A 24,956-nucleotide genomic window follows, 5' to 3' on the forward strand; every position below is an offset into this window, starting at 1 on the left:
CATACCTGCATGCGGTATAGATCTAGCCTATGTAACCATCAAATGTTTAAAATTGATAACCACCCCTCTCCCTGTCTCTCTATTCAATTCAAAACGGGCTCTTTCACTCGCTCGCGGTATCTCTCTCTCTCTCTCTCTCTCGCTGTATGTCTGTCTCTCTCCCCATCTCCCCCCTCTCTCTCTCTCTCTCTTTCTCTCACTCTCGCTCCTCTCTTGCTTTCTCCTCCCTGCGCTTCTCCTCAGCTGAGCGACACGCGAACAATCTAATCAATAGGCGCAATGTTTGCGCCTGGCTGTGCGGAGGGTTATTTATTAACGTCTCGCCATTTGCGACCGGTTCCCATCCACTCCAGCGATGCTCTAAAGCCTCGAACTCCTCCACAGTTAAATTAATTATTTTCCATGGAGAGAGGAGGGAGCACCAAACGGAGAAGACGTTTCCTTTATTTTTGCGGAGAAGTCGCTGCGGTGAGTCCGCGCTCCGCTGTGCGTTCTGACGCAGTCAAAAGACTTCGTGTCAAAGTGAAAACAGGGCTCAAGGCAAATGGGATAGAGAATTGAATTAAATTGAATGGCCTGACCGGCGGTTTTGTTCCTCCTCCCCTTTTCACAGAAAAAGACACATTAATTACATCTTCTATTCTTTATTCTAGGACAATATTGCAAAGTCGATCAGCAGCATTCTACAAGTGCGCTTCTTCTGAATCCTCTCCGCTTCAATCAACGCTTCTCTTTACTGAACTTAAATAACGACCTGAGAAGAATCGGCGCTGTGAGAGGAGGGAGAAGTTTTTATGGGCGGCCATGCCTGGCTCTTGTCAGCCTTTCTTGGGTTTTAACTGTCTAAACGGTGGGGCTCTGATTTAACTGGTTGGCCATTAATGATCCATGAATATAGAGGAACAACCTGCCTGCAAAGCAACGCGGTAAATACTGAGAGCAATGCCCCACCAGGGATCTCCATTCATACTCCCTGACTATACTTCAGGGGTGCCAAGGGTTCACCACCACCTCTCCTGAGCTGGTTTCAAAGGCCTACCATTAAGACCCCTCAGAGCTCAGAAGAAAACACATTTTTTATGTCGACCCATAAACTTTGTTTGGCTCTATTCAGCAGAGCCCAATCATTGTCCCACTTAGCAATGTGGCCTATTTCTCACAGATTCCCACGTCTAAGAAGTGACTTTGTCCATTTATTTCTCCACATGTAAACCCACACCTTTGGCACCTCTCACATTTATTTAGTCACACTTGTTTTTGTTAAAAAGGGAATGTTAAATCCTCGTACGTTTGGGTTTCTGGACAGGATAGACTCTGTTCAGTTGAAGAATCAGAACTTCTTTATATTCCTTTCAGATCTGATCCCGCTGTCGAGGAAAAAGAGAACAACTTTGGACAGGCCTGTTTATCTTACTCCTAGCCATTCTTGTTTTCATTTAAAAGCTCCGCCGGTCATTTTGAAGGTGTTATTCTTTCTTTGCAACCTGGGGAACGTTGCAAGCTGCACCGAGGGCAGACCAGCTGCCTTGATGCGGGTGGGACATTAGCGACGCGTTTGAATAGTAATGATGCTTGTATGGGACTCCCACCAGATGACATGATTGGGTTTTAACCCAGACTAATATTCAAAATCGCATTAGAGAGGAGCCGAATAACTGGCACCTGATTCAAAGCTGTTCATGCGTGATTTCATTCAAAATGCCTCATCTCCTTTCTCCAAAAAGTGGGCTGAACCATTTCGGTATTCAAAGTCCCCACAAAGTTTCAGCGCCGGCCTTTTTCAAGGCACATTTCCCTGACTTAAAATCACTTTGTCTCGCATGAGCAGACACAGATAAAAGCGCGTGAAGTTGCCTGAATTGATATGTTTCGGTGTACCTTATAAATTCATACCTTTTCTCCCTCAGCGCCTCAGAAAGAACGTGTCAGTCAGGCCGATTCTCTCTGCTGTCCAACGCATTTAGCAGGAGATCTATTTGAGAAGCGCATTCCTAGGCAAATGTATGCACGCAGGGCCCTGCATGAATGGAGCAGCGTGTCAGCCGACTCTAATTGGGATTTAGCCACCAAAAGCATATGCACAAAGTGACAGAAAATCACAGGTTTCAAAGAAAGTCACAACTTTTGCCCTTCTTGCTGAATATAGGGAGCGTTCTCCCCAAGCTCAGAGTTAAACTGCATGTTTTTATAAAATGGAGGTTAGTGACCCAATTAGCTCTGTGGTGTGTTTCTGCGATCTTAAAGTGTGAGCAAAACAACTAAAATGGCAAAGAGCATTTTTTTAGACATGCAACCTTGACTGGTCTGCATGTTTGAATCAGGCCGGATGTTTTAGCCAGAGTCATGGTGATTATCTGAAAGAGATTGGAAACATTTTATGGCTTTGTCCCATGTTTATTGCATTTTCTTCTTCATCTCTTCCATCTTTATCTCCGGTAATGTAGACTTATAATAGGCTAATAACAATAATAATAATAATAATAATAATAATAATAATAATAATAATAATAATAATAACAACAATAATAATAATAATAATAATAATAACAATAACCATTAAACGTAAAACATGTGATTGTTATCATTATTATCATTCTTATTATTTTATTTAATAATATTATTACAAGTCCTATCATTATTATAAATTGCGTCACATTTGCTCATTCTTTAAATTAGAAAGTTTAGTTTTATTTATTTATTTGAGTGATTCTAGCACCCGTCTTTTTCTCTGCGTCATTTTCCAGTCTGAAGTCGAAGCACCATGGAGAGCTCCGCACGCCACACACACAGCCCGACACTCTCCTTTTTTATATAATTATGATAATAATACATTCCCTCCCATTATGAGAGGTGCATTTATTCCCCTGAACTTAAGCCTAAATATGTAGCCTGGTTTATATTTTTCAGGTTGGATGCACATTGATAAGACGCTGTAACGAAATGTAATCTAATGATATGACGGTCTCGCGGCTCCTCATTATATCTCCGATTGACAGTTCCAGCCTCACAGTAATTGTGTCGTGCTTGTTCGGATGGGATGAGCTTGTGGAAATGATGTCCGAGCGAAATATTGATTGTTTCTACATTTAGTCTGTGCATAATCATATGTATGATGATTAAGATGAAGTGGTAATACTGTATGGCTTTGAATAATACGAGATGCCAGTGAAACAGAAATGCATAGGGTAACAATTATAGGTCATCTTTTGTATTGGGGTTTTTTTTCTAATTCGATTTTTACTTGAATCCCAGGTGTGATTGCAAAAAGGTGATGAATGCAGTTTTGCAACAGTCAAAAGTTGGTAAAAAGTAAAATGTGCAGTTAGGCTATTCAGAAAGCATTTTCTTTTATGTAGAAATGCGTTATTGTGTTACAAAAGTTATATTGGTATTGGGGAATTGTTAGGAAATGTGAGTGAATCAAATTTTAATAAAAAATATATCCAAGTACTTCCCTTGATATTTACAGCTGAAAACATTTTACAAAAAAGAAACATTTCGTGCACGTTTTTATTACCTTGATAATCTAAGGAGTCTCATGAAATACAATATTGTTTTAGGCCTATATTTAGGTCAAATGTGTCCTATTATAATAATAAAGGCACAGTAGTGTTACTGCTGCCATAACAACACTGGTCTTATTCCCATGTTTTGTTGCAGTTTCTGTCAGAGGATTTGGTGTGTTGCATGTTTCTGCTCTCAGGCCCTGAGCAGGACACTGAGTGTGTTTGGCATCTGCTAGCTAGATCCAATCGCTCCCAATCAGCAGCAGGAGGAAAAGGTGTGGATGTGGATGGAATGAGGACAGAAAACGGCTGTGTGCCGTCACTTGGCTGCAGGATAAAATTTGACTGATGGATTCCTCAGCCTGCAGAAAGTGTCAGAGCGACCGCCTTGACCCTCAGGTGACTCAATCGTTATCTCAGTGTCTCTGTTCCCTCACTTCCTCCTTTCTCTTTCTTCACTTTCTATCATTCAAGCCAAAGCTATGAAAATAAGCAATGTCTCTCCCAAATGAGGAAAAAAGAAAAAACTTTTACCTACTTTTGATTATTGAATAATAACCTATGTCCTCAAAAGGTCCATCAAACACAAACACGGAAAAAGACATGAAATGATAAAAAGCACAAGGTAATTGAATGCTGATAGCTTTATTGCAGCAGTTGGGGGAAAAGGGGGGGGGGGGGTTAAAGGCACACAAAAGTTTGGAGACCATGTTGTGAGTGTTCAGGGTGTGGCATATTTAAACTCTATGAAGGGAGTGTTTCACTCAGCATCATCGGGTCATCCATGGTCTTCTTGGCCAGGGCAAAGGGCGTAGGTCAATGTCCAGACATGGGGCTTGGTCAGTGCAAAGCTCAGAGGGGCGTGGAGGTTTAAGGGTGAGAGGAGGTCACTTGGGAATTCGTGTTGCTCAGTCGTCATCAGAGTCATCAGCTGCGCCAGTAATGGTATAGGTTTGTTCCTGGTGGTCCATTTCAAGCACATCATCCTCATTTTTGACTGTTCTGTTGGGAAGGAAAGAAAACAGAGACGGCTGAAGTAGCTAAAAGAAGCTTTAAACAGCTGGGAGGAAATTGGCCTCACCTCATAAAGCATCATATAAAGCATCACTTTAAGTCATTTTTTTAAAATCAAGAGCTTGTTTTATGTTATTTTCTGAAATGTTAGAGCTATAATATAAATACAACAACACATATGAGAAATAGAAAAGATAAGTTGGTACCTTTACCTAATGAGCACAGTCCTTCTCTCCGTCAGCTCCACAGCCTGCTCAGGATAGGCCTCATGGTTGGCATCAAATTCATTGGATCCATATTCCCTCCCAGAATCTCTGTTGTCACCAATTCCTCCAGTCTTTCCCATCCCACCAATGCCTGACAGTGCAGCACCTGCATCACCTCCGCCCACACCCTCAGTTCCTCCACTGCCTCCAATTCTGCCACCCATCCCAGCAGGAGCCATTCCTGGATCTTTACCTCCATCCCTTGCTATGCCTCCACCAATGACATCACCCTTTCCTCCACCAACACCACCATTTCCTCCACTGAATGCCGCACCAGTGCCAACTGAACCTGCAGTGCCACCACCTGCACCAGTTCCAACTCCACCCGCAGCACTACCACCCTTGCCTCCAACCCCAGCAGCAGAGCCTACCCCTCCAGCGCTGATACTTCCACTGCCTGTACCAAAACCTCCAGCACCCACTCCAGAACTAGAGTTTAGACTTCCAACACCTCCAGCCCCAGAGCCCAAACCTCTAGCACCAGCGCCCTGACCTCTAGCATCCAGCCCAACAGCAGAGCCAACACCACTCATTCCACCAGTATCCAATCTTCCACTGCCTCCACCTATGCCCACCCCACCTGCTCTAACACCTAGACCGCCAGCTCCTGATCCATGACCAACACCCACATCCGCCCCACCTGCCCTACCAGCAGGACCTGTCTTGTCATCAGGACCTCCAAAACCTATTCTTCCACCCATTCCTCCGGCACCACTGCCTGAACCTGTGCCCATGCCTCCTGCACCCATGCCCCCACCCATTCCTACTCCACTCCCCATGCTTCCAATACCACCACCACCACTACCTCCAATCATTCCACCACTCATTCCACCAACACCGCCCATGCCTCCTCCACTGAAGCTCATCCCAGCACTGATGGCGCTCATGCTACAGCTGGTGAGAGACAAGGTTTGTATCATGCCAGAGAGCCGCAGATCCTCTCCTTCAACAAGTTTTCTGTAGGACAAAAACACTGCTTTAAAAAGGAACATCTATGGGTAAAATATATATTATATACAGTATATATATAATATATCTCAAAACAATGAATATAGTCTCCCCTTACCTGTATGTGGTGATCTCAATCTCCAGAGACATCTTGACATTCAGGAGGTCCTGGTACTCACGCAGGTGCAGGGCAATTTTCTCCTTGATGGATTTCAGCTCAAGCTGGAGGCTCTCAATACGAGCCTATGAGAGACCATGAGTATGTTGAGCGGGTCTGCTGAAACCAGTGGTGCACTCTGTAACTACACAATTTGTTCTTTACCTGTAGCTCCTCCTGTTCCTTCCTGTACTTCTCCTGCATCTCTTGGATCTGAGCCTCTAGGGCTTCATTCCTGGTCCTCAGGGCATCCAAGTCACGCTCTTTGCTTTGGATCTGAGGCAGTTTTTGTGCAAATACAGTCTTGATAGCAATTCAAGTTGTTAATGGAACCTCATTTATTCATTTCAACTTCTGATACTCACGTCTTTTTTTGCTCCTGCTATTGCCTCTCTGAAGCTTCGAACCTTATCCACATGCTTTGACGTCTTACTGGTTAGATCTTCGAACTTGTTTTTATACCATGAATCCATCTCCTAAAAGAGAATAGAATGTTATGACCTTAACTCAAAAGCACTTTGAATTGCCTTGTGGCTGAAATGTACTATATAAATGAACTTGACTTGACTTAAAACATACATGAGTTAACTTCAGACAGTGCCAATGTTTGATTATTTTACCTGGAGATTTTTGGCTGCAATGTCGTCATACTGGGTTTGGATTTGTTTCAAAGCAGCTGCCAGGTCAGGCAGGGCAAATGCACTCTCAGCAGAGGCGTGAGCTGCATAGATCTGTTTCATCAGCTCGTCTATTTCCTGGAAGAAATTACATCTTTTGTAATCATCAAAAAAAAATCAAAGGCAGCCTAACTGTGTAATTTGAATATGTTATCAACCTGTTGATGGACACGCTTTAGGAATTCAATTTCAACTTCCAGATGCTCCAGCTTCTTCTCCAAGACAATGCGTGAGGAGGTGGCTTTGTCGACATCCTGTAAAAATAAAGTGATTTATTTATTTATTCTGGACTGTAATGGCTATGATGATGAGGAAGATATTGAATTATTTAATGTAACCTACTGGACGGAAGGTTTCAATGTCTAACTCTGCTTTCCTTCGCAGCTCCACTGCCTCCTCATATTTGATTTTGATGGCCTCAAGTTGAGCAGCTGTGGATTGCTTAGCCGCCACAGAGATTTCCTGAAAACATGGAAGCCAGAAGTAATATTGTAGGTAATCCATATAGGTTGTCTGTTAGTTTGGAAGGTGTGTGTGTGTGTGTGTGTGTGTGTGTGTGTGTGTGTGAGGATTTGTGTAAAATGTGGATCGTCCTCTTTTGCATTTATTTGTGTTAGTTCGTGTGTGTGTGTGTGTGTGTGTGTGTGTGTGTGTGTGTGTGTGTGTGTGTGTGTGTGTGTGTGTGTGTGTATGTGTGTGTGTGTGTGTGTGTGTGTGTGTGTGTGTGTGTGTGTGTGTGTGTGTGTGTTGTTCAAATGCATAATCTAGCCATCTCAGCAGTGCATAAAACATAGCTGAAGACAGCTGTACTGCATGACACCTTAACACGCTCAGGCGCCTCTCCATTTGCCTGCCAGGAGTGAGACTGTTACCAGGTGAGGAACCTTGAAAACACCAAGTTGACGTCTTGTACCGTTGCTTGGATGATTTTTCTGCAGCTTAGTGATGTGTGAACCTCGCCGGAAACAAGGAATCCTGTCTTTATGCTCTATTGAGTGGCTGAAATGGGAAAGAAGAAACAGGCGATATGTGGCTTTAGGAATTCTGTCTTACCCGCTGAACTCGCATCTGGTCAGCAATCTTTTTCAGCTCCCTCAGCTGTTCCTCATATAAGAGGCGCAGACCTGATGGCTTCTCAAAGCGGTTCTGGTAGGCCTCAATCTCGGCTTCCAATAGCTTGTTTTGTTGCTCAAGGGATCGAACCTGTAAAACACAAGCTTTTAAGCAAGGCCGTACATATGTTTCATGATTACATGATACACAAGTGATCCATTGAAGTCTGTTTTACCTTGTCAATGTAGACAGCCAGTCTATCATTGAGGACGACCATCTCCTGTCTTTCACTTGTGCGCGTGCTGAGGAATTCCTGGTTCTCAGCTGCAGCCACATCCAGGTCCATAGCAGGTTCTCCACTCGGCCCAACACACACCATGGCTCCTGCGCTGACCCTAAAAAAGAGAAAAAAAGTGTATCTTCCATTGAATAAAAAAATCTTCCATAATTAAAGGGATAGCTTGAGAACGATGGACTTGCCTAACCCTTACCCTTAACAAAAGGTTAAAACACTATGACAAATTCTCTTTGGAGATGAAAATGTAACTGTTACTCAAAAACCTACTTCTGTGTAGGCACAGAGCTTACCCTGCTCCAACCATTCGAGTCCTGCGTGCTGCCGAGATGTTCCTTTGGCCCACCGACTCCACACGCATGCTGCTTGCCCCTGCTCTGCAGCCATAGCCGGCAGAGGCATGACGGATATCTCTCCTAGTCGGGGATGGACTGGACACCCGGACCTGGTAGGATGAGCTGCTGCTGTCCTCAAAATGACGACGATAAGACGAGATCCTCTCAGGGCTGCGGCTCATGGTGGCGGCAGTGACTGTGTTTCCTCAGGCTCTCTGATAAAGGATGGTAGAAATACTCAGGCTGTGGTCAGTGGTTTACTGGACTTCACGGCTGCTCCACCTCGTCTGTACTCCCTGATGGTCAATCCACTTTCAGGTTTTATACTTCCCATAGCGAGCCATGTCCCAGGTCTGCCAAAGACAGCCCAGTTTATGAACCAACACCTGAGGAATCTCGAACCTCTGCATCAACTCAAGCCTGAGCTGCTGCTCAGATATCTGTCAGCAGCTTGTGAGAAGCAGAGCTGAACTGGGATAGTGAATGATGGCATTGGTAGAGGCTTCACCCATTAGGTTCCCTGCGAAATATAGAGAGTGAGCATGTATCTTTCCACTTTTATAGTAACAGTGAAGAGTTTTGCAAGGGTAATGGAACATCCACCCCAAGTAGTGTTCACTACAGCACCGAGCAGTAGATAAACAAGCAGGCTAATGGGGAAGCAGGCATGGCCCACTCAGTCACAGCAGCCGGTAGGTACAGCAATGACGTGATCTGCTCTGATGGGACGAGGGACTTTAATTGAATGCTGAGCTGAAGCTTGAGGGTGACCTGATGAGAAACAGAGCAACAAAGAGCCCCGGCAAGATTTGACATAAATTAGTGCTTATTAGTCTGGTCTGTTTTCAACATATTAAAACTGGAGTATGCAGAGAAAAAAGAAAATGGAATTAACTGCTTCTGAGGGAAAATAAGGAGGCAGAGAAAGGGAGGGGGTCTGGAAGTCTGGTATTTACAGTTGACATGGCACAGTGATGTAAGGAGAGATAACAGTGGCCAGGTCATTTCATGGCAATTCTTCATTGACACTTAGGGTCACTTGATCAGGGGTCAGTAAATATATCCTGCAAGCAAAATGAACCAGCATAGAATACATATGATAACCTGTCATTAAATATAGCTTTTTAACACATTTAAAACAAAATCCATCTTTTGAAATGTTGTATTTATGTGTTGTACTTCTGAAAGCTGCATTGATGGATTAAGCAAGCATCTATTTCCCCTCATAGACCTCACAACTTGCAGCTGCATGAGACTTTTGGGAAGAGGTGTAATTATATGTGAACAATTTATCTCAACTCAACTCATCAGCTCTTTTCTTTTGCAACCAAATAACATCCCTAATCATTGTGGTATTTTCTGTTACAGCATTTACAGAGCCTTACTTCAGTGCCACTGCTAACACAAGCTCACTTACGGACATAAATTATCCTTTCAGCCAAACTTGGCTTATATGAACATAAGTTACAGAGGGCCTGGACCTACTTTTTTCATTTTTGTTTTCCTTATTTCACAAGACAAAACATAGGTTGCGAGCAGTGTTTACACTTAAATTATTTATGAGTTTCTTGGTCTGCATGCTGCATACTGTTTTAAGAAATAAGCAGTAATAGTATTTGAAATTCTGAGGCAGATTCTTTAAATATGTAGAGTCATTCAGAGATCAGTGTTCTCTTCAGTGACAATAATTGACTGACAGCAAATTGCTTCCAAGTTTTGCCAGGAACTTGGATAATATCAATAGACCAAATAAATCTCAACAAATTGGGCTTTTTGGAATTTCACCTTAAGTTGTAAAACGGGGAGTAAAAACAGAGAAACACGGTCTGAACACTGCCGTTATGGACATGGTACAGTAGAGGCATTCCTCTCAGTTCAAAACAAACACATTCATTATCATGGATGATGAAGGAATCTGTTAATGGTTCCTGGAGGGATGGTGGCAAATTCATACTGGAACACTGGGGATATTAGACATGACCCTACAGCACCGTAGATCATCTTAGTCCCAGCTGCTGTCACCTCAGCAAACCACTTCATGCCTATTCATATCACAAATTATTCAAATAAATACAGACCTGTCAGACATTGTCAAAGTTGTAAAAAAACAAAAAGAACCAGGAAACAAATATATACAAAGCACAAAGTAAAGACCACTGTTAATCAAAACTGTGATTATTTTTAATGAATCATGTAGGCAACAACTAACAGTTTCATCTATGTGCAACAAGACAAGTAAGTAATAACAAATATTTACAAATATCAACTTGAAATGAGGAGGTGTTCATATTGTGCATTGAGAGACTTCTTTTTAACTCACACTCATAAACCCTTTTCATACATACGCAAATCACCTGAAAAACTCTGTAGATTTGGCTACCCGGAGGTTTTTAGGCTATGTGTGAACACAAACAGACCGCAAACAGCGGACTCTACCCGGAGATTCTCCGGCCAGACCCCTAGTATTTTATCCTCAGAAAATCTGAGTGAGCTGATGTCTGAACACTGCAGCATATACTCTGGAGATTTCAACTCGAGCCAATAGAAAGAGAATGACGTTTAAATACAGTGACTGTCTGAAGTGTCTGCACGCGACCACTACGATCTCCGTGCACTAATTTAACGTCTGCATTCTGTTTTCTGTTCGTCAGTATGTTGTTCTCCTCTCTTTTGTGGTTGTTGTCATTCCATTGGATTACACATAGCATTGATATAAAGGCAAATATTCTGTTGCTACGGCCGCAACTTCCACGTTGTTTATTTACCTCAGGAAATCCCCCGAACCCCCTCCCCTCTGACAGGGAAAGTCCTCCGCTGTGAGGAGCATGTGAATGACTAGGTCAGGAGAATCTCCGGAGAAGTCCTCCTGTAAATATCTAGATATTATCTGGAGTGCATATGTGAAAATGGCTATTCAGTTTAGTAGTCATTTGCATAGATAGTCTGGAGATACATACATGAGCACTTCATTATAAAAATTTGTAGTAAGGTTTAAATAGTTATTGGTTAATTATTCATTTAAGAAGTCTTAAAGGGTTTATAAGTTATTTGTTTTATCAGAAGACATGATTGTTGTAGCCCTCTTGTTTCAGTCTTTAATGGTTCACAGTTAAGAAAAACAACTTCTAATCACTGCTTCTAACAACAGAAAACTTAATGAACTTTTTGAATACCCTTTTGCAAGACTCCTTGTTTTGCACCTCCACTTTGTAGTCAGATCTCGGTTCATTTTTTTGATACAATGCTTAAAATAATCTTTCTTCTTTGTTCCATTATCCCTGTGTCAGTTGTGTTGTTCATTTTTCACCCAGTCTTGCCATCCGCCGGGGTAATGCTGAACACTGAAATGGAGAAAAAAGGAGCACAAAGTAAAAGAGCAGTTGCATAAAATTGCATTTAAGTTTGGCTTTACGGTACTAGGGCATGTTGATAAGTTGAATTTAATATTTTCAGACAAAGCTTTTTAGGCTTGTGTTTTCTTTAATATTGTATCAGAAACTTGAGATCAGCAGCTCACTTTATTATGTGAAGGCAATGTTCAACAACAGGTAAATAACCTCAAGAAGGTGGAATGTAATAATGTATTGTGATAAAAAAAGTCAAATTAAACATTTAGTTAACCACATTCAGTCATATTGAATGGTTATTTCGTCTTTGTCCAGACTTTAAAAAGTAAGTAAAAGCTAAACTCTTGCAAGCAACAACAATGAAAAATTGCTGTACAACAGTTTAATACTGTATAGATTAACAATGAGATGAAAACCAATCAGTTTTGACAGATATAAGGTGAAGAAACCCGTCTTACTCATCGTATCCCAGCAAAGTGGCTGTGTTGAGTGCTTTCTTGCTTCTGACCCCTGCCAGACAACTGAATACAATGTTATCTGTCTGCTGGGGCATTTCACCGCCATACTTTTCTTTAAACTCTTCTTCAGCCAGCTGGAGAGCGGAGTTCACCTGTCCCACTGCAAAGTCAAAAAAACACAAACTTGTCAATAGAAGTAAGAAGTATTGCAATACTCACTAGTGTGCCTGGACACACTTTGAAGAATGCCTGAGGAATGTTATAAAGAGAGTTGGGCATGTCCTTCTTAATACGATAAACCATGTTGTCTGCTGGTTTCATCAATGCTGATTTCAAGATTGTTAAACGTTGTTATTTGATGGCGCCCTTCACACACTGTATTTACGGTAAATTCTTCTATGACGTCAGCACATTTACAGTATGCAGCGTGTCAGTCGTCGGATGACATGAATGTTGTTTCTTTCAGTCTGCATGTGTTCATCGAATAAACAAGCCAAAGGCTAAAGAGAAGACACAGAGTCAAGTTTGCTTGTTCTCCATACGCAAGTAGAAGACTGCGCATCACAGCTTCACAAAGATATTTTTTAATTCTGATGGTGATTCAACATTGAAGGAATTTGCAGTAAAAAACAAAAAGAAGTGTTTGGAATTAAAGACGTATATTTTCTATAAATGTGCTTCGGATGGAAAACTGATAAAGCACATTCACTAATGTCCAAATCACCTGCAGACAACGAAAACGTTTATGTTATACATATGAGTCATATAAGTTACATCCCTGCCAACCAATCTGGCATTCCCAGAGTATTTTAGGTAGAATGACACTCACAGGGGACGTTAATTGACCCGGGAATGAAGCCGTACTCCCTGAGCTCCCAGGGCTCTCTGACATCAATAACTACAGATTTCCGGCCAGCCAGAAGCTGTTTCAGTTCCTCATAGCTCACATCCGTGCTGGGTGGCCCCGAGGTGAACCTGCGAACCAGTAGCTCTGTATCTGGAGGTGAAACAAATAATACAAGTTATGAACAATTTACAAACTTGAAAGTGACTTAAAAGTGACTGAGGCCGAAACTCAGATGAAAACAGATAAGGTAGCAAATATTAACGTTACTACGTTTTAATGAAACTCACTTTTGCAACCGAGGTGAGTGTTGACAGGACAGGACAGAAAGCTTCGTCCTCCAGGCAGGACTGTACTGTTCAATAAGAGCCGCGGGACAACCCCAGCTAACCCCAAACACCTTCTCATGGCCATTTGTGATATGTTACACCTTCAGTCAACGCTTCTTCGATATAAACCTGTAATTATGAACCGATATTGCGTGACCCTACAATTAAATATCACACGGCTCACTCTCACCGCGCCAACTTCGACCTGCGCATGCGCAGATGTACGGATCGCATAAAGGGCAAAAATACTCTCATTTGACTTCTTTCCATACCGTATTAAACGCATATTAGAAATCTTTACGTTATTTAAGATAAACAATAATCAATTCAAATACAGTGGTGTATGACTTGAGTAAATCACATTTTCAGAGTGTAGAATAATCAGACGCATCACGTATGATGCATTCAATGTCATGGGAAAGACGGAAAAGTGAAGTCAGTCTACATTGTTGACTGTAAATTATTTTACACTCGTTTTTAAAAGCATACCTTATATTGCTAGCAGAGGCGTCAAGACACCTCTTCACATTTCTGACTACAAAATCATCTACCGGTAATTCCGGTTTACCGTTGCATATTTTAATCAGCGCTACAAAGTACCATCACAAAGTGTCAACCTTCTTATGGATAAAATAATACAATAAACGGATCACTCTGTAGTTCCTTATGCGTCATATTTAAGGAACGGCTCTCGGATGCCTCAGAAATGTGAAGCTCGGTCTGTTTCGTTAGATTTCTTATGGTACATGAACGCAGCATCAGGCCAATTTGAGTTGCCGTAGTGCGTCACATGTTGACGAAGTGTGCTAGCTGCTGATGCTACTGATATCTTGACAACATTTAGAAAGTCAAGGGAAAACACAGAATTTTGGGGGGGAGGGTAAATTATATGTTGATATATATGCGCTTTTTTTTGCGCCGACATGCCTCAATGTCTTCGTGTGTAGTTGTATAAAAGACATCTCGTAATTTACATGTTTAAATGACAGGCTACTGTAGCTAGCGTGCTCGTTAGCTCTAACTGTTGGCTTCAGGTGAGCTAACATAGTCACCACAGGAGCTTAAATAAAGAGGTAAGATAATTCATCCTCATATTCAACCTGTGAAGAGTTGCTTTTCATTCTAATAATTGCTTTGTTCGATATGTGATATAAATACTGTCTGTGCTAACATGTATAGATGGTGAGGCTTCTTAGTCGTGTTGGTATCAATAACAGTTTCTCTAAATATCGTTAAAACGAATAAATAACCTTTAATCAGACTTTTTAATTCGTTTTCAGATTTACTGATATACTATGTCGGACGTTAGAATAGTGTTGATCATTTCTGCAAATTTGCCTCAGTGCTCCTGTTCAACGTTGAGTGATTTATTAATACTGTACTCTGACTGTCTAAGTTAAATATAGCTTCAAGTGTCCGAGGGTGGCCCAATATTCTATAGTATATATTATATATACTATAGAATATATGAATTTATCTTAAAACTATTGGGCCAATTAGAGGAATTCGTTCACTTGACCTCAAGGTACCTGGGAAGGTGTTTCACCTGCTAAATTAAAGGTGTTGTGTTATAACTCGTAGACTGTTATTGTAAGCTTTGATACGTTTTTTTTGTCATTTAGACCTACAGAACTAATACACTTGGCTTTGAAAATCCTCCATCATGCTCCAAGTGGATTTAATTGTTTTGAATAAACGAATATGTCAGCATGTTAGACAAAAAATGAAATTAAAATCGAATAGGTATACAGCAACAACAGCAAATAAACAAAACTACTTTAGTGTCTTGAATAGTTAAACATGTAAATTGGTTGTATGTAAGTCAATATGTATAATCCATTTTTGTATTCAAATGTGCAGGTATGCATATAAATAAAAATACTATAATAGATAAAAGATTTGTAAAAAAAAAAAAAAAAAAAAAACATCCTTTGAAACATGGAGATAAAACAAGATACAAATTCTGTTGGATAAAACGTTTATAATAGGTAGTTGAAATATCAGTGTGTATTCTGTTATGAAGTAATGCTAAAACACTAATGTTGAGTTTTGAGATAATTTAATTTTGTGTATCAACACTAATGTTGATCCTCCATCTTCTCATCAAGAGCTCCAGATGCGGCTAAAGGACCCCTTCTCCTTGAAAGCCGCCGATATGACTAAGCGGACTAATAAACCGAGGAAACCTCGAGATGAGGAGTCATCAGATGAAGTCAGTGGTAAGTTACTGTACTAATACTAACTCAAGCAATGCAGTTTATTTACTGTACAACAGGTGGCTTACTGAAGACATCTATACACTGAACAGTGATCAGGTTTTAATTTTGTGTATTTGTTTTTTTATTCTTGCTATAGCAGGAAATACAATGTATGTAAATAAAGTTTCATGACTCTTATAGATTATCATTAGTATAAAAGCTTTGTTTGTTGAGATGTCCCACCTACATTGGATGAATTTACAGCTGGTGCTGTGCACATTTTTCATTCCTTCAAAAAGAAAAACTCTCTGTTTGACAGTGATGGAACTTGCATATTTTATTACAGTATGTGTTGTATTTTTAACCAGGGTTGACTTGCCAGCATGTGAGCAAGGCAGTGGACCTGAACTCTGTGAAGAAATCAGTTTTGTCCAACATGTGGCTTGTTTGCTCTGAATGCCTAAAGGAGAGGACCATGATCGATGGAGAGCCAGCAGCATCCAATGACATCCTGGTGTGCTTAAAGTGTGGTACCCAGGTAATCTTTTATTTACTTTTGCTCAAGAAACCAGTGCAAACACAAATCATAAAAACAAGTGTCAAGCTATACATACTGAGACCCCTCAAGACCCACATGGGGGGGGGAAATGAAACATTACTGTCAAAAATCAACATCAGTGTTTTTTTACTGAGAAAAATCCCTTCGGAATATGCCTCTTCTTGTTGTTTTTAAATGATTTATGATTTAAAATTTCCAATATTTGTATTCTGTGTGTTTGTGAACGTGAGACAAACACAGACATAAAGATGGGAAGAGGGAAATTTAATGTAATTTATTTAAAATGAATTAATTTTAAATTAAGACACTTTATTGCATAAATCCAGAAAGGGCTTGCAAAATATGAAAATATACTATATTTCTGTTCCCAAATATCCACAAATATGGCTTATTGAAATGGGAATGAGCCATGGATTAAACATTGAGATGTGTGCTGTTGGCCCAGAGTGTGCGTTATATGAATTGTAACCAACTTGGTGGTTTTCTGAAACATCTTACAGGGCTGTAACCAGTCCGGGATCCAGCACGCTGTCAAGCACCATCAAGCTTTCCATCCAGAGTCTCACTGCATCACCATCAGCTTAAGCACATGGAAGGCTTGGTGAGTACACTATTATGAACAAGCCAAGACTGTGCACACGGCTAGTTTGTGTCAACATGTAATGACATGTATCAGGATGTTGCCAGTGTGTGGGGGCTTTTATGGAAAAACAAGGTGTAGTGGGTGTTTCAATGCTCTTTAACACAGCAAGTGTGTGCTGTCTGTTAGTCTCTGTCATCATTACTACTACCATTTTGAGGGCAGTTTCAGATCTATGAAATGCTTGTTCACCCTGTTGTTATATACTGTATGATTGTGTTAATCAATTGTTGTTAACAGTAATTCTCATCCAAAAAACAGTTCATTGTAACACAAGTTTCTAGAGGATTGTACATTTCCTTGTAACTCTAAATCTTTCTGTGTTTGTCTTTGAACCTTTTCATTGTAACAGGTGTTTTGAATGTAACGAGGAGCTTTCCACTCACTGCAACAAGAAGGCTTTGGCTCAGACCCTGGACTTTTTACAAAAACAATCTGTCAAGGCGACATCAGGTAAGGTTTTTGGCAAGTCTCTTGAGGTTTGGCACCCGATTGAAGTTGGAAAAAAAAGCTTTAATTAGACACATACTTTTTTCAGCCAGACTGGATAAGTTCTGTTTGAGATGTTTACAAGCATTCATTTCGTTTAGCAACCTTGCCTTCAGTTTACTGTAAGTACAAAAGCTTTGCCATTAACACAAACAACTTGTCATGGTAGTCAGATATTACTGGTTAATAATACTGTCTTAAAATAAAATTTCTCAACACTCACCTCGGTTGCAAAAGTGAGTTTGACATGTTTCAAACAATGGTAATGTACTCAGTGCCGGTCTTAGACTTATCCACAAGAGTCTAACAAAATAATAACACCATGGCGGTTTACCAGAGCAATAATTTGTCTGGACTCCTGATGGTCGAACAAAATACCTGTTGTATAAATGACTTGACTTGGTCAAATAAACCCACATTTGTTAATGTCACTACCTAAGTTAAACAGCTACCTAGCAGGAATTGACTGCAGTACACCTGCTCCCCCTGGTGGAAGTAATCATCTGAATCCCTGGATTTAACCTGACATCCTTAGTGAAGAAGGAGCCTTTGTGTCAGTGCAATGGGAGTAAAAACTGTGTGTAACTCCACTTTTGTTATTTCTGAAATATGAAACTACTTTTTCTTTGATTTACTAAGCTCACAGAGCCCTTTCCAAGGCTTATTATCAGGGGCATAAACATCAGAGACGAACATCATGCTGCTAAAGAGCAGTGTGACTGTTTAAAAGTACTACACGTATATAATGCCTACTAGTTACTAGTAAAAACCTTTGGATATATTTGACTTGTGCAGCAGCAAGTTGTGTTCATACTAATATTTTGCAGCCTTTTTTTTTATTCTTATGTCCTCTCACCTTCACTCAAGCCACCTGACCCCCCTTAAAAAGTCACTCACCCATATAGATATTAGCACCCAACCCCCTTTTTGTACTTACACGCTCATACACCTTCTGTTCCTGCCTCTGCACCTCACCATTGCGTGATGGCATGCTAAGAGGCCTCTTACCAGACTGTAGTTGATCAGGGTGGTGGGCATCATCACTTTCAGTCTCACTGGCTGCCTCAGCTTGGCCCAGTGGCCAAAGGCCAGTTGCTCAGGCTAGATTAGACTGGTCCCCCCATCAGTCTCTCAGCCACAGCTTCAGAGTTGCAGGATTGATGCTGTAGAAATCCCTCACCGACCCTCGCCCCCACCCTGCACATCGCATGACTGCACACGTTAGAGGAATTAGGCGCTTGAGCGATGCTTCCCGGCTGGGTTCCCTAAAGAACAAGAGCAGCTGCGTGGGGTTCAGCCTCTGCTCTGTCATTCTTTGTCTCTCCATCGCTATCTGTTTCTGTCCCTTGCTTCCTCTGCCAAGCTGCTGTACGTCTCACCACCTCTGGGCCTGTGTGCTGCACTAGTGGGAGCCAGGGTCCTCAACAAGTCAGAGCGACTGGATCCTTACAGCTGGAGCACACTAACTCTCAGTGGACAAACACACTCACAGATACACACGTACACAGAATCTGGAAAATGATCAACTAAAGTAAAAAGCCTCTTTACTCCATAGTATATTTGTTGGCAGTTAAAATGACTTTATGTGATAAAATGTTTTGTATTCTCATGACACATTCTCTGCAACAGAGAGCACAAGCTCTCCTCTGAATAGAATCTGAATAACTTTTATTTGCCAAGTACATTACATACCTGAGGATTTTCCGGATGCTTTCTGTAAAATGTGTTTTTAGTGAACTTATACTTTGTGATACTCATGCTTCACCAAGGCACACAGCAAATTAGGTACAAACAGCACCTCACGGAGTACAAAGAGTGAACAAAAATGGCTAGAAATTAGATTTGCTCTACAGTTAGTTGACACATGTACACATTTCTTCCTCAGCTTAGACTTACCAACAATTCTTTTGGGTTAATTTTGTAATTTCTGTTCAATGTTGGATGTGTTTCTCTTTCAAAAATATATAATTTTTGAAGTGTCACACAAGTAAGCAAAGGAGATTATGGATGAACAATGTATGTGATTTATTTGTCTAAATACTTGAGTAGCTGCCCTTTGGTGGAAATGGTGCCACTAAGGGGTCCAATATTCTGCTGAGCAGAATAGTTGCTACTTACAGCTCGCCCCTTTACCTCTTTAAATTACCTGTCACCCTTCCTGCCACCCAATTGTTCCACACCGGTTGTCCAAATAGGTGTAGAGGCAGGCAGCCATTGTTGCTGCAAAATAGGTGGTTGTTGTCTGTTGAGGAGCTTGTGAAATTGCATTTCAGTATGAAGGCCATGTTTTCAGCGGAAGCTGCTGTTGCACTGTTTTTCCTATATACCCCTAGCACAAAAGGACCCCAGCAAGGTTTTCTTTTTCAGATTCTATAATAATTTTGTGCAACAACAGCTCAGGGTAGAAAGGAAGTCGATTAACTGTGCGCTCTCACCATCAAGGCCTTCAGCTCAAGTACCAGAGCCCTAGTAAAAATCAAATTGACCTCAGGGAGGTAGACTCCTGCTTGTAACACAGCTGGGCTGTCTTTGTCGAGCAAATTAAAACATTCATTGTGAATTGGTATCACGGCTTGTTTCTCATTGCAGTCTCTCAGTTGTGTATTTTTATGGCAGTGATTGTCATCAATCACTGTTAAAAATATCCTGGGTTTTTTTTACCATACGTGGGCTTTCATTTGTAATTTTGCATATTAAAGAATAAGGGAAGATTCTTCAGATTTATGATTCTGATTGTTTGGTCCCACATAGTTTAGAGAAACCTAATGTGTTATTTATGGAGATTTGACATTTTGTTGGTTGGCAAAAGCATTCTGACACAAGTTTTTGGAGCTGTACATTGGTGCATGCTGAATCGGGGCATACATCTATAAATAATAACACTTATTTATTTATTGTTTTCTTGTATGGGGATACAATTGATAAGGATTTAGTAGTCACATTTCTCTTCTTCTTGAACATGATGAATTGTAATTTACTTAAGTCATAAAACATGGTTACATACAACCATTGACATATTTTATAGCTACAACCTTGAAATCTTGGTGAAGTGACAAGTTTGCAGGAATGTATTTTCCTACATTCTATCAATCTCTCTTACATAAACATAGAGGTAACAAATACACAACTACACACCCACTTACACAAATGGCTGGTTGAACCCCCTGGCTGATTTTTTATTTGAAAAAACATTTATTGTAAGTTATGTGTCATTAATAAGTACTGTTCTCTGGCTGAAAAGACTTTGAAGGTTTCACATCTCAAACCAATGAATGAATGAATGAATTATTTAGGAAACCCAGTGTGCTGAAAAGAGAGGAATGGTGTGAGGGTTATTGTATGCTTAGATATATTTACATTCTTTTTTTCTCATCAGATTGTCAATTTCTAAGAATCCTTGCCAAAGGCAGAAGTACAAGATTTAGTGTTGTGTGGTGACTGCACCCTTCTTTACCTGGTTGTTGATTTTGGAAACCATAGTTCTTAGATAAGTGTCCGTTTTGCCCATCTGAGTCAGTAGTCAGTATGATGCTTGTCCCCTGGTGGTGCTCTCATGGAGGTAATCAAGGGTGATTCTGTCTTTATTCCCACCATCGCACATGAAAGTAGGCCAGATAGTGGGTAGCAAATGTGTGTGTATGTGTGTGCATGTTTGTGTCTGTAAGTAACATGGAACTGGGTTCTCTTGGCCTCAGATGGCAAGGAAACAGGCTTTTCATGCCCTGCAGTCACAACAAATTAGCGGATTAATAAGACATTTGGTGTTGCTTGGCCTTCCTCTTGACTGCCTTCTCTGCATGAAGGGAGCTGGCCTTGGCCCTCCACTCTACTGCTCCGTAAGTGAACATGGAGGCATGAAGCCCACTGGCCATACCATTTGACGGCCTCTCAGCCTGGATAAGGAAAGCAATCTGATCAAGCAGACTTTAATTATGGAAAGTTTCTTTCACAGGTTTTCTATCTTTGGCTTTATGAAATTAACACAATGGCTACGAGATTAAAAAAAATGCATTTTGTAGGTTCAGGTGTACTAAATGTAGGATTGCAGAAAATATTTGTATAATATGTTTTTGTGGCTAATGTATTAAAGCTTGAATCCTGGCATGATTCCTGGCCTTGGCCTTGCTTCAGCATTACAGAACATTGCACCTTTTGGAAAGACTTCAATTAGTCATGTGTGTTATTTTTCATTAGCGAGTACTCTTACTGTTCTCTGAAAAGGCATATACATCCAATGTTTCTTTGTATATCTCTTGTGTGAAAAAGAGCAGGGAGTGCAGGAGGTGTTAGCATACACGCGTGCATGTGGATGATCCTGAGCACCGTGATGATTTCCTCTGCCCTGGGGAAAGGCTCCACAGTGTCACTGCTGCCCAAACTCGGTGGCTGAGCAAGGAGGGCCAGGTGGTGGTGCCGAGTGCAGCACAGTCAAGCGTGGATGCAGCGCATGCTGACATTTGCCTTTACTAACTGCTGGAGGGAGAGGAAAAAGCTGCTTTTCCATATGCTTGTGCTCATTGCAACCCTTCCCTCCACCCACTGCACTCCCCTCGCCCTTTTCTACCCCACTCTCCCCAGTCTCAACCAGATGGCTCCCTGAACATTGTTTACCTTGGGTGACGGTCCCAGATGCAGAGTGTGTCCGTGGGCATCCCCATTCCGCCCAGTTAGTTCCTCATTCCTCTGCTATCTCTTAGCTGAAGTGCTAGTTGCAGCTCTTGTACTATTGTGACATGTCTGTTCATTGTGTGTCTCCTCTCACAAACACCACAACAAGTGCATACAATAATTTAGACACTTGTTCTCTCAATTACTTTTTCTTTTTCTCAGGTCTTTACACTTGCTTAAACATATGTTAACACCATATTGATCTCACTCCAAACCGTTCTTATTCTTGACCCGGACTGCAGTCACTCCCAATGCCCACATGTTTCAGTGTATTGTGTGTTGACATATGGGGGCTCCCTTATGGCTGCATATTGAAGATGGAAAAAGGCTTCCAGATGTTGCAAACATAGAGGGCCATATGTAGTTAGCACCACTGAGCAGAGCCACACAAAATGATGGCATCTTAACGAGCTGAACCTCTTCTTAGTCTAAAAGTAAAAGCCCCAAAAAGCTGTCTTAATTCCTCCTCAGTACTTAACACTTTCAGTTATAGCAATGTTGAATTAAAAGAGCAAAGTTCATGAAGCATAGAAAAATCAAAAAAATGCAGCAGCACCAAAAAGAGGCAACGTCCTGTATATGTGTGCGCTCAAATAACTGTGTTTTTTCTTCTCAAATCTTTTGAACAGAAAAGATGTCCTTTCACCCCCATTCCTATGATTGAAATTTGTATGAGTATGAAATGCAAATTGCCTGGCCACGAGTAGAAAGCCCACGGTTCACATTCCAGCGACTGTGTCCAGGGCACTGCTGCTTATGTCAATGACCTTGAGGAGGAAACTCGTTGGGTAGCGGCCAGCAATGGGCTTTCTATTGCTGTAGGTTGAATACCTTTCCAACAAATGTGTTGTGTACAAGGAGTGGTTTCTAAGAATTCAATGTGTGCTAAGGCAAGGCCATTTAGGAAGAACAGTGAGAGTAAAGGTGCAGGTTGAAATGATGCTTCTGATGGTTAACAGTTCAATTTAATTTTCTTACTTTGGATACAGGGGGTAAGGCCAGTGACCTTGTTGCCATTCCGCTCTCTTGACTGGCTTATATGGGTGAAGTGCTCATGAACCAAACTCTTTTTGTGCTTACCAGCGTCATTTGATTTCTTTTCTGCCTGTTGGCATTAAGGGTACTGCCATGAGTCCCTGTAAGAACTTGAACATTTTCCCTGGTATATCTTCTTGTCAGCTTACAATAAAGGTAGATTCATTCACTGTCGTTAGGTGAGGGATACTAACAACTATGAAGTATAAAAGTTGTGAATTAAAAAAAAAAAGGGGTTGGGGGCAGGGTACTGCTTTATTAACCGTTTCAGTCATGCAGCAACATTATTCTTAAAATGAAGATGTTATTCCTCCTTGATTTCATGGTGTCAGGTGGCAGTTGCAGTGGAGAAGCTGCTGTTGTCTAGTGTCTTTTTGCAGTGTTTAACGATGCTCCAAACATTTTCAGAGTTTGGAAATGACACCTAAAAATATATAAATATAGATGTTAGAAAATATTCATGAAAAATAGAATAAAGTCAATGTTGCCACGCCATGCATTAAAAAAAGGTTATCATGGAGTACAGTCCAAATGTGTTGACACAAACGCAACAAAAATGTTACCAAAAAGTCTAAGATTTTTACTTTTGATTTAGTTACTGTCTCTAGGAACTTTTCAAATTTCTGCATATAATAGTGAAACATATTTAACTAATGTCATTGAGTAGAGGATTCAGGTAGAGTTTTTGCAGCTCTAAAAGTGTAAAATGTGAAATTTGTGCAGATAGGAGAGAAATGGTTTACTCAGTACAGTGTTAAGATGTTATTCACAATTTAAACACTTTCATCTTATCTATACCTAATCTGATGGAATACCCCTCATTTTCTTGCCCTAATGTTGTTCGCCTATAATTTTCCCCTGTGTTCTTAAATCACTCGATTAAAAGAAAAGATAGGGCAATGATAAGATAGGCTTCTATAAAGACATCAGCAACTTTGACTTACTTGAGTGTGAGCTCAAGTAAAGATTATATATCCCCGGGGTTTCAGAAAGCAAAAACCGAAACGAAGATAGATGCTAATTCTCTGAAAGCAACACACAAATACCAAAAAAGAGACCTCCTGGGAGACTGAGCTCACTAAATGGTTCAAATGGTAAATGGCCTGGTGCAAAAGCTAGATGTGAACAGTAATTGAAAAGATCACCATAAAGGTTTCTTGGTGAAACTTGATAACTTTTCTGCTCTAAAATCAAAAGGCTATCCGATTATTCAAACTTGAAGGAGAGAGACCATAGATTATGATGTGGGGCTCGTTTTTCATGACAGTGCTCATGGTATCCTGTATTAAGATAAATGTTTGGGATTAGTTGTTTAAGGTGGTTCCATTACAATGAGAATTCATATGTTGCTCTAATAATATCAAGGTGCTGGTTGTTTAACAAAATAAATTGTACTCTGAACATGAAGGCTTATACAGTAGGGAAGGTGAGAACATTAGTAAAGGAAACTGTCAGCAGATTATCTGCATTAGATTTAGATTTAGAATTACTTTTATTGATCCCCGCAAGGGGAAATTTCAGTTTTTACACTCTGTAGGTCATGAACACACACATGCAGAAACAGGATCCTATGGACATGCACTAATGGAGAGATGTCAGAGTCACGGAGCTGCCCACAGCGGGCGCTCCTGAGCTGGTGGTGGGGAGGGGGTTTGGTGCCTTGCTCAAGGGCACCTCGGCAGTGCTCAGGAAGTGATCTGGTGGCTGTGGCTCAGTTGGTAGAGTTGTCGCCTCTCAACCGGAGCAACATGTCCGATGTGTCCTTGGGCAAGACACTTAACCCTGAATTGCTCCCACTGCTTCAGTGGTGGTGTATGAATGGGATTAGTTACTTCTGATGGATGATACTACATAGCGATCACTGCCATCAGTGTGTGAAAGGGTATGAATGTGTAGGTGTGACAGGTGGTGTAAAAGCGCTTTGAGTAGTCAGAAGACTAGAAAAGCACTGTATAAGCTCAAGTCCATTTACCATCTGGTACCTCTCCAGCTACCAGACCAGCTTCCATATTTGGTCCGCACCGGGACTTGAACCGGCGACCCTCCAATTCCCAACCCAAGTCCCTACAGACTGAGCTACTGCCGCCCCCCATTACACTTCTTAGTCTCAAAAAAAACGTAGTGGCAACAAAATACTA

General features: G+C 41.0%; 3 protein-coding genes across 5 annotated transcripts in view; 1 reads left to right on the plus strand and 2 right to left on the minus strand.

Annotated features, from left to right (window-relative positions):
• Positions 1-4,135: 4,135 nt before the first annotated feature.
• zgc:172323 (uncharacterized protein LOC564165 homolog) lies at positions 4,136-9,786 on the minus strand. 2 transcript variants are annotated; one of them, XM_061051206.1, is made up of 11 exons: positions 8,210-9,786; positions 7,857-8,016; positions 7,622-7,771; positions 6,911-7,030; positions 6,727-6,822; positions 6,512-6,646; positions 6,257-6,367; positions 6,057-6,167; positions 5,853-5,977; positions 4,727-5,743; positions 4,136-4,508 (listed from the first exon to the last, which is right to left on the minus strand). In XM_061051206.1, exons 1-10 carry the CDS (start codon positions 8,431-8,433, stop codon positions 4,729-4,731), a joined length of 2,247 nt encoding a protein of 748 aa, XP_060907189.1. In that variant the 5' UTR covers positions 8,434-9,786; the 3' UTR covers positions 4,136-4,508; positions 4,727-4,728. The 2 variants fall into 2 exon arrangements, with proteins under 2 accessions (XP_060907189.1, XP_060907188.1); XM_061051205.1 differs by having other exon boundaries at positions 4,733-5,743; positions 8,210-9,780.
• Positions 9,787-10,410: 624 nt separating this feature from the next.
• Positions 10,411-13,451, minus strand: tstd3 (thiosulfate sulfurtransferase like domain containing 3). The gene is made up of 4 exons (XM_061051207.1): positions 13,191-13,451; positions 12,886-13,053; positions 12,057-12,216; positions 10,411-11,592 (listed from the first exon to the last, which is right to left on the minus strand). The coding sequence occupies exons 1-4, from the start codon at positions 13,312-13,314 to the stop codon at positions 11,535-11,537; spliced, it is 510 nt and encodes a 169-aa protein (XP_060907190.1). The 5' UTR covers positions 13,315-13,451; the 3' UTR covers positions 10,411-11,534.
• Positions 13,452-13,998: 547 nt separating this feature from the next.
• Positions 13,999-24,956, plus strand: part of usp45 (ubiquitin specific peptidase 45) — a 31,546-nt gene continuing 20,588 nt past the window's right edge. Inside the window, exons 1-5 of one of the 2 annotated variants that reach the window (XM_061051210.1) lie at positions 13,999-14,302; positions 15,338-15,448; positions 15,796-15,965; positions 16,487-16,587; positions 16,979-17,079. In XM_061051210.1, the coding sequence (XP_060907193.1) occupies positions 15,346-15,448; positions 15,796-15,965; positions 16,487-16,587; positions 16,979-17,079 (475 nt within the window). In that variant the 5' untranslated portion in view covers positions 13,999-14,302; positions 15,338-15,345. The remainder of the gene's footprint in view (positions 14,303-15,337; positions 15,449-15,795; positions 15,966-16,486; positions 16,588-16,978; positions 17,080-24,956) is intronic. The other variant, XM_061051211.1, reaches the window with a different exon arrangement.

The sequence above is a fragment of the Labrus mixtus genome, chromosome 11 (genome assembly GCF_963584025.1).
Source record: "Labrus mixtus chromosome 11, fLabMix1.1, whole genome shotgun sequence".
In the NCBI taxonomy this organism is placed as follows: Eukaryota; Metazoa; Chordata; class Actinopteri; order Labriformes; family Labridae; genus Labrus; species Labrus mixtus.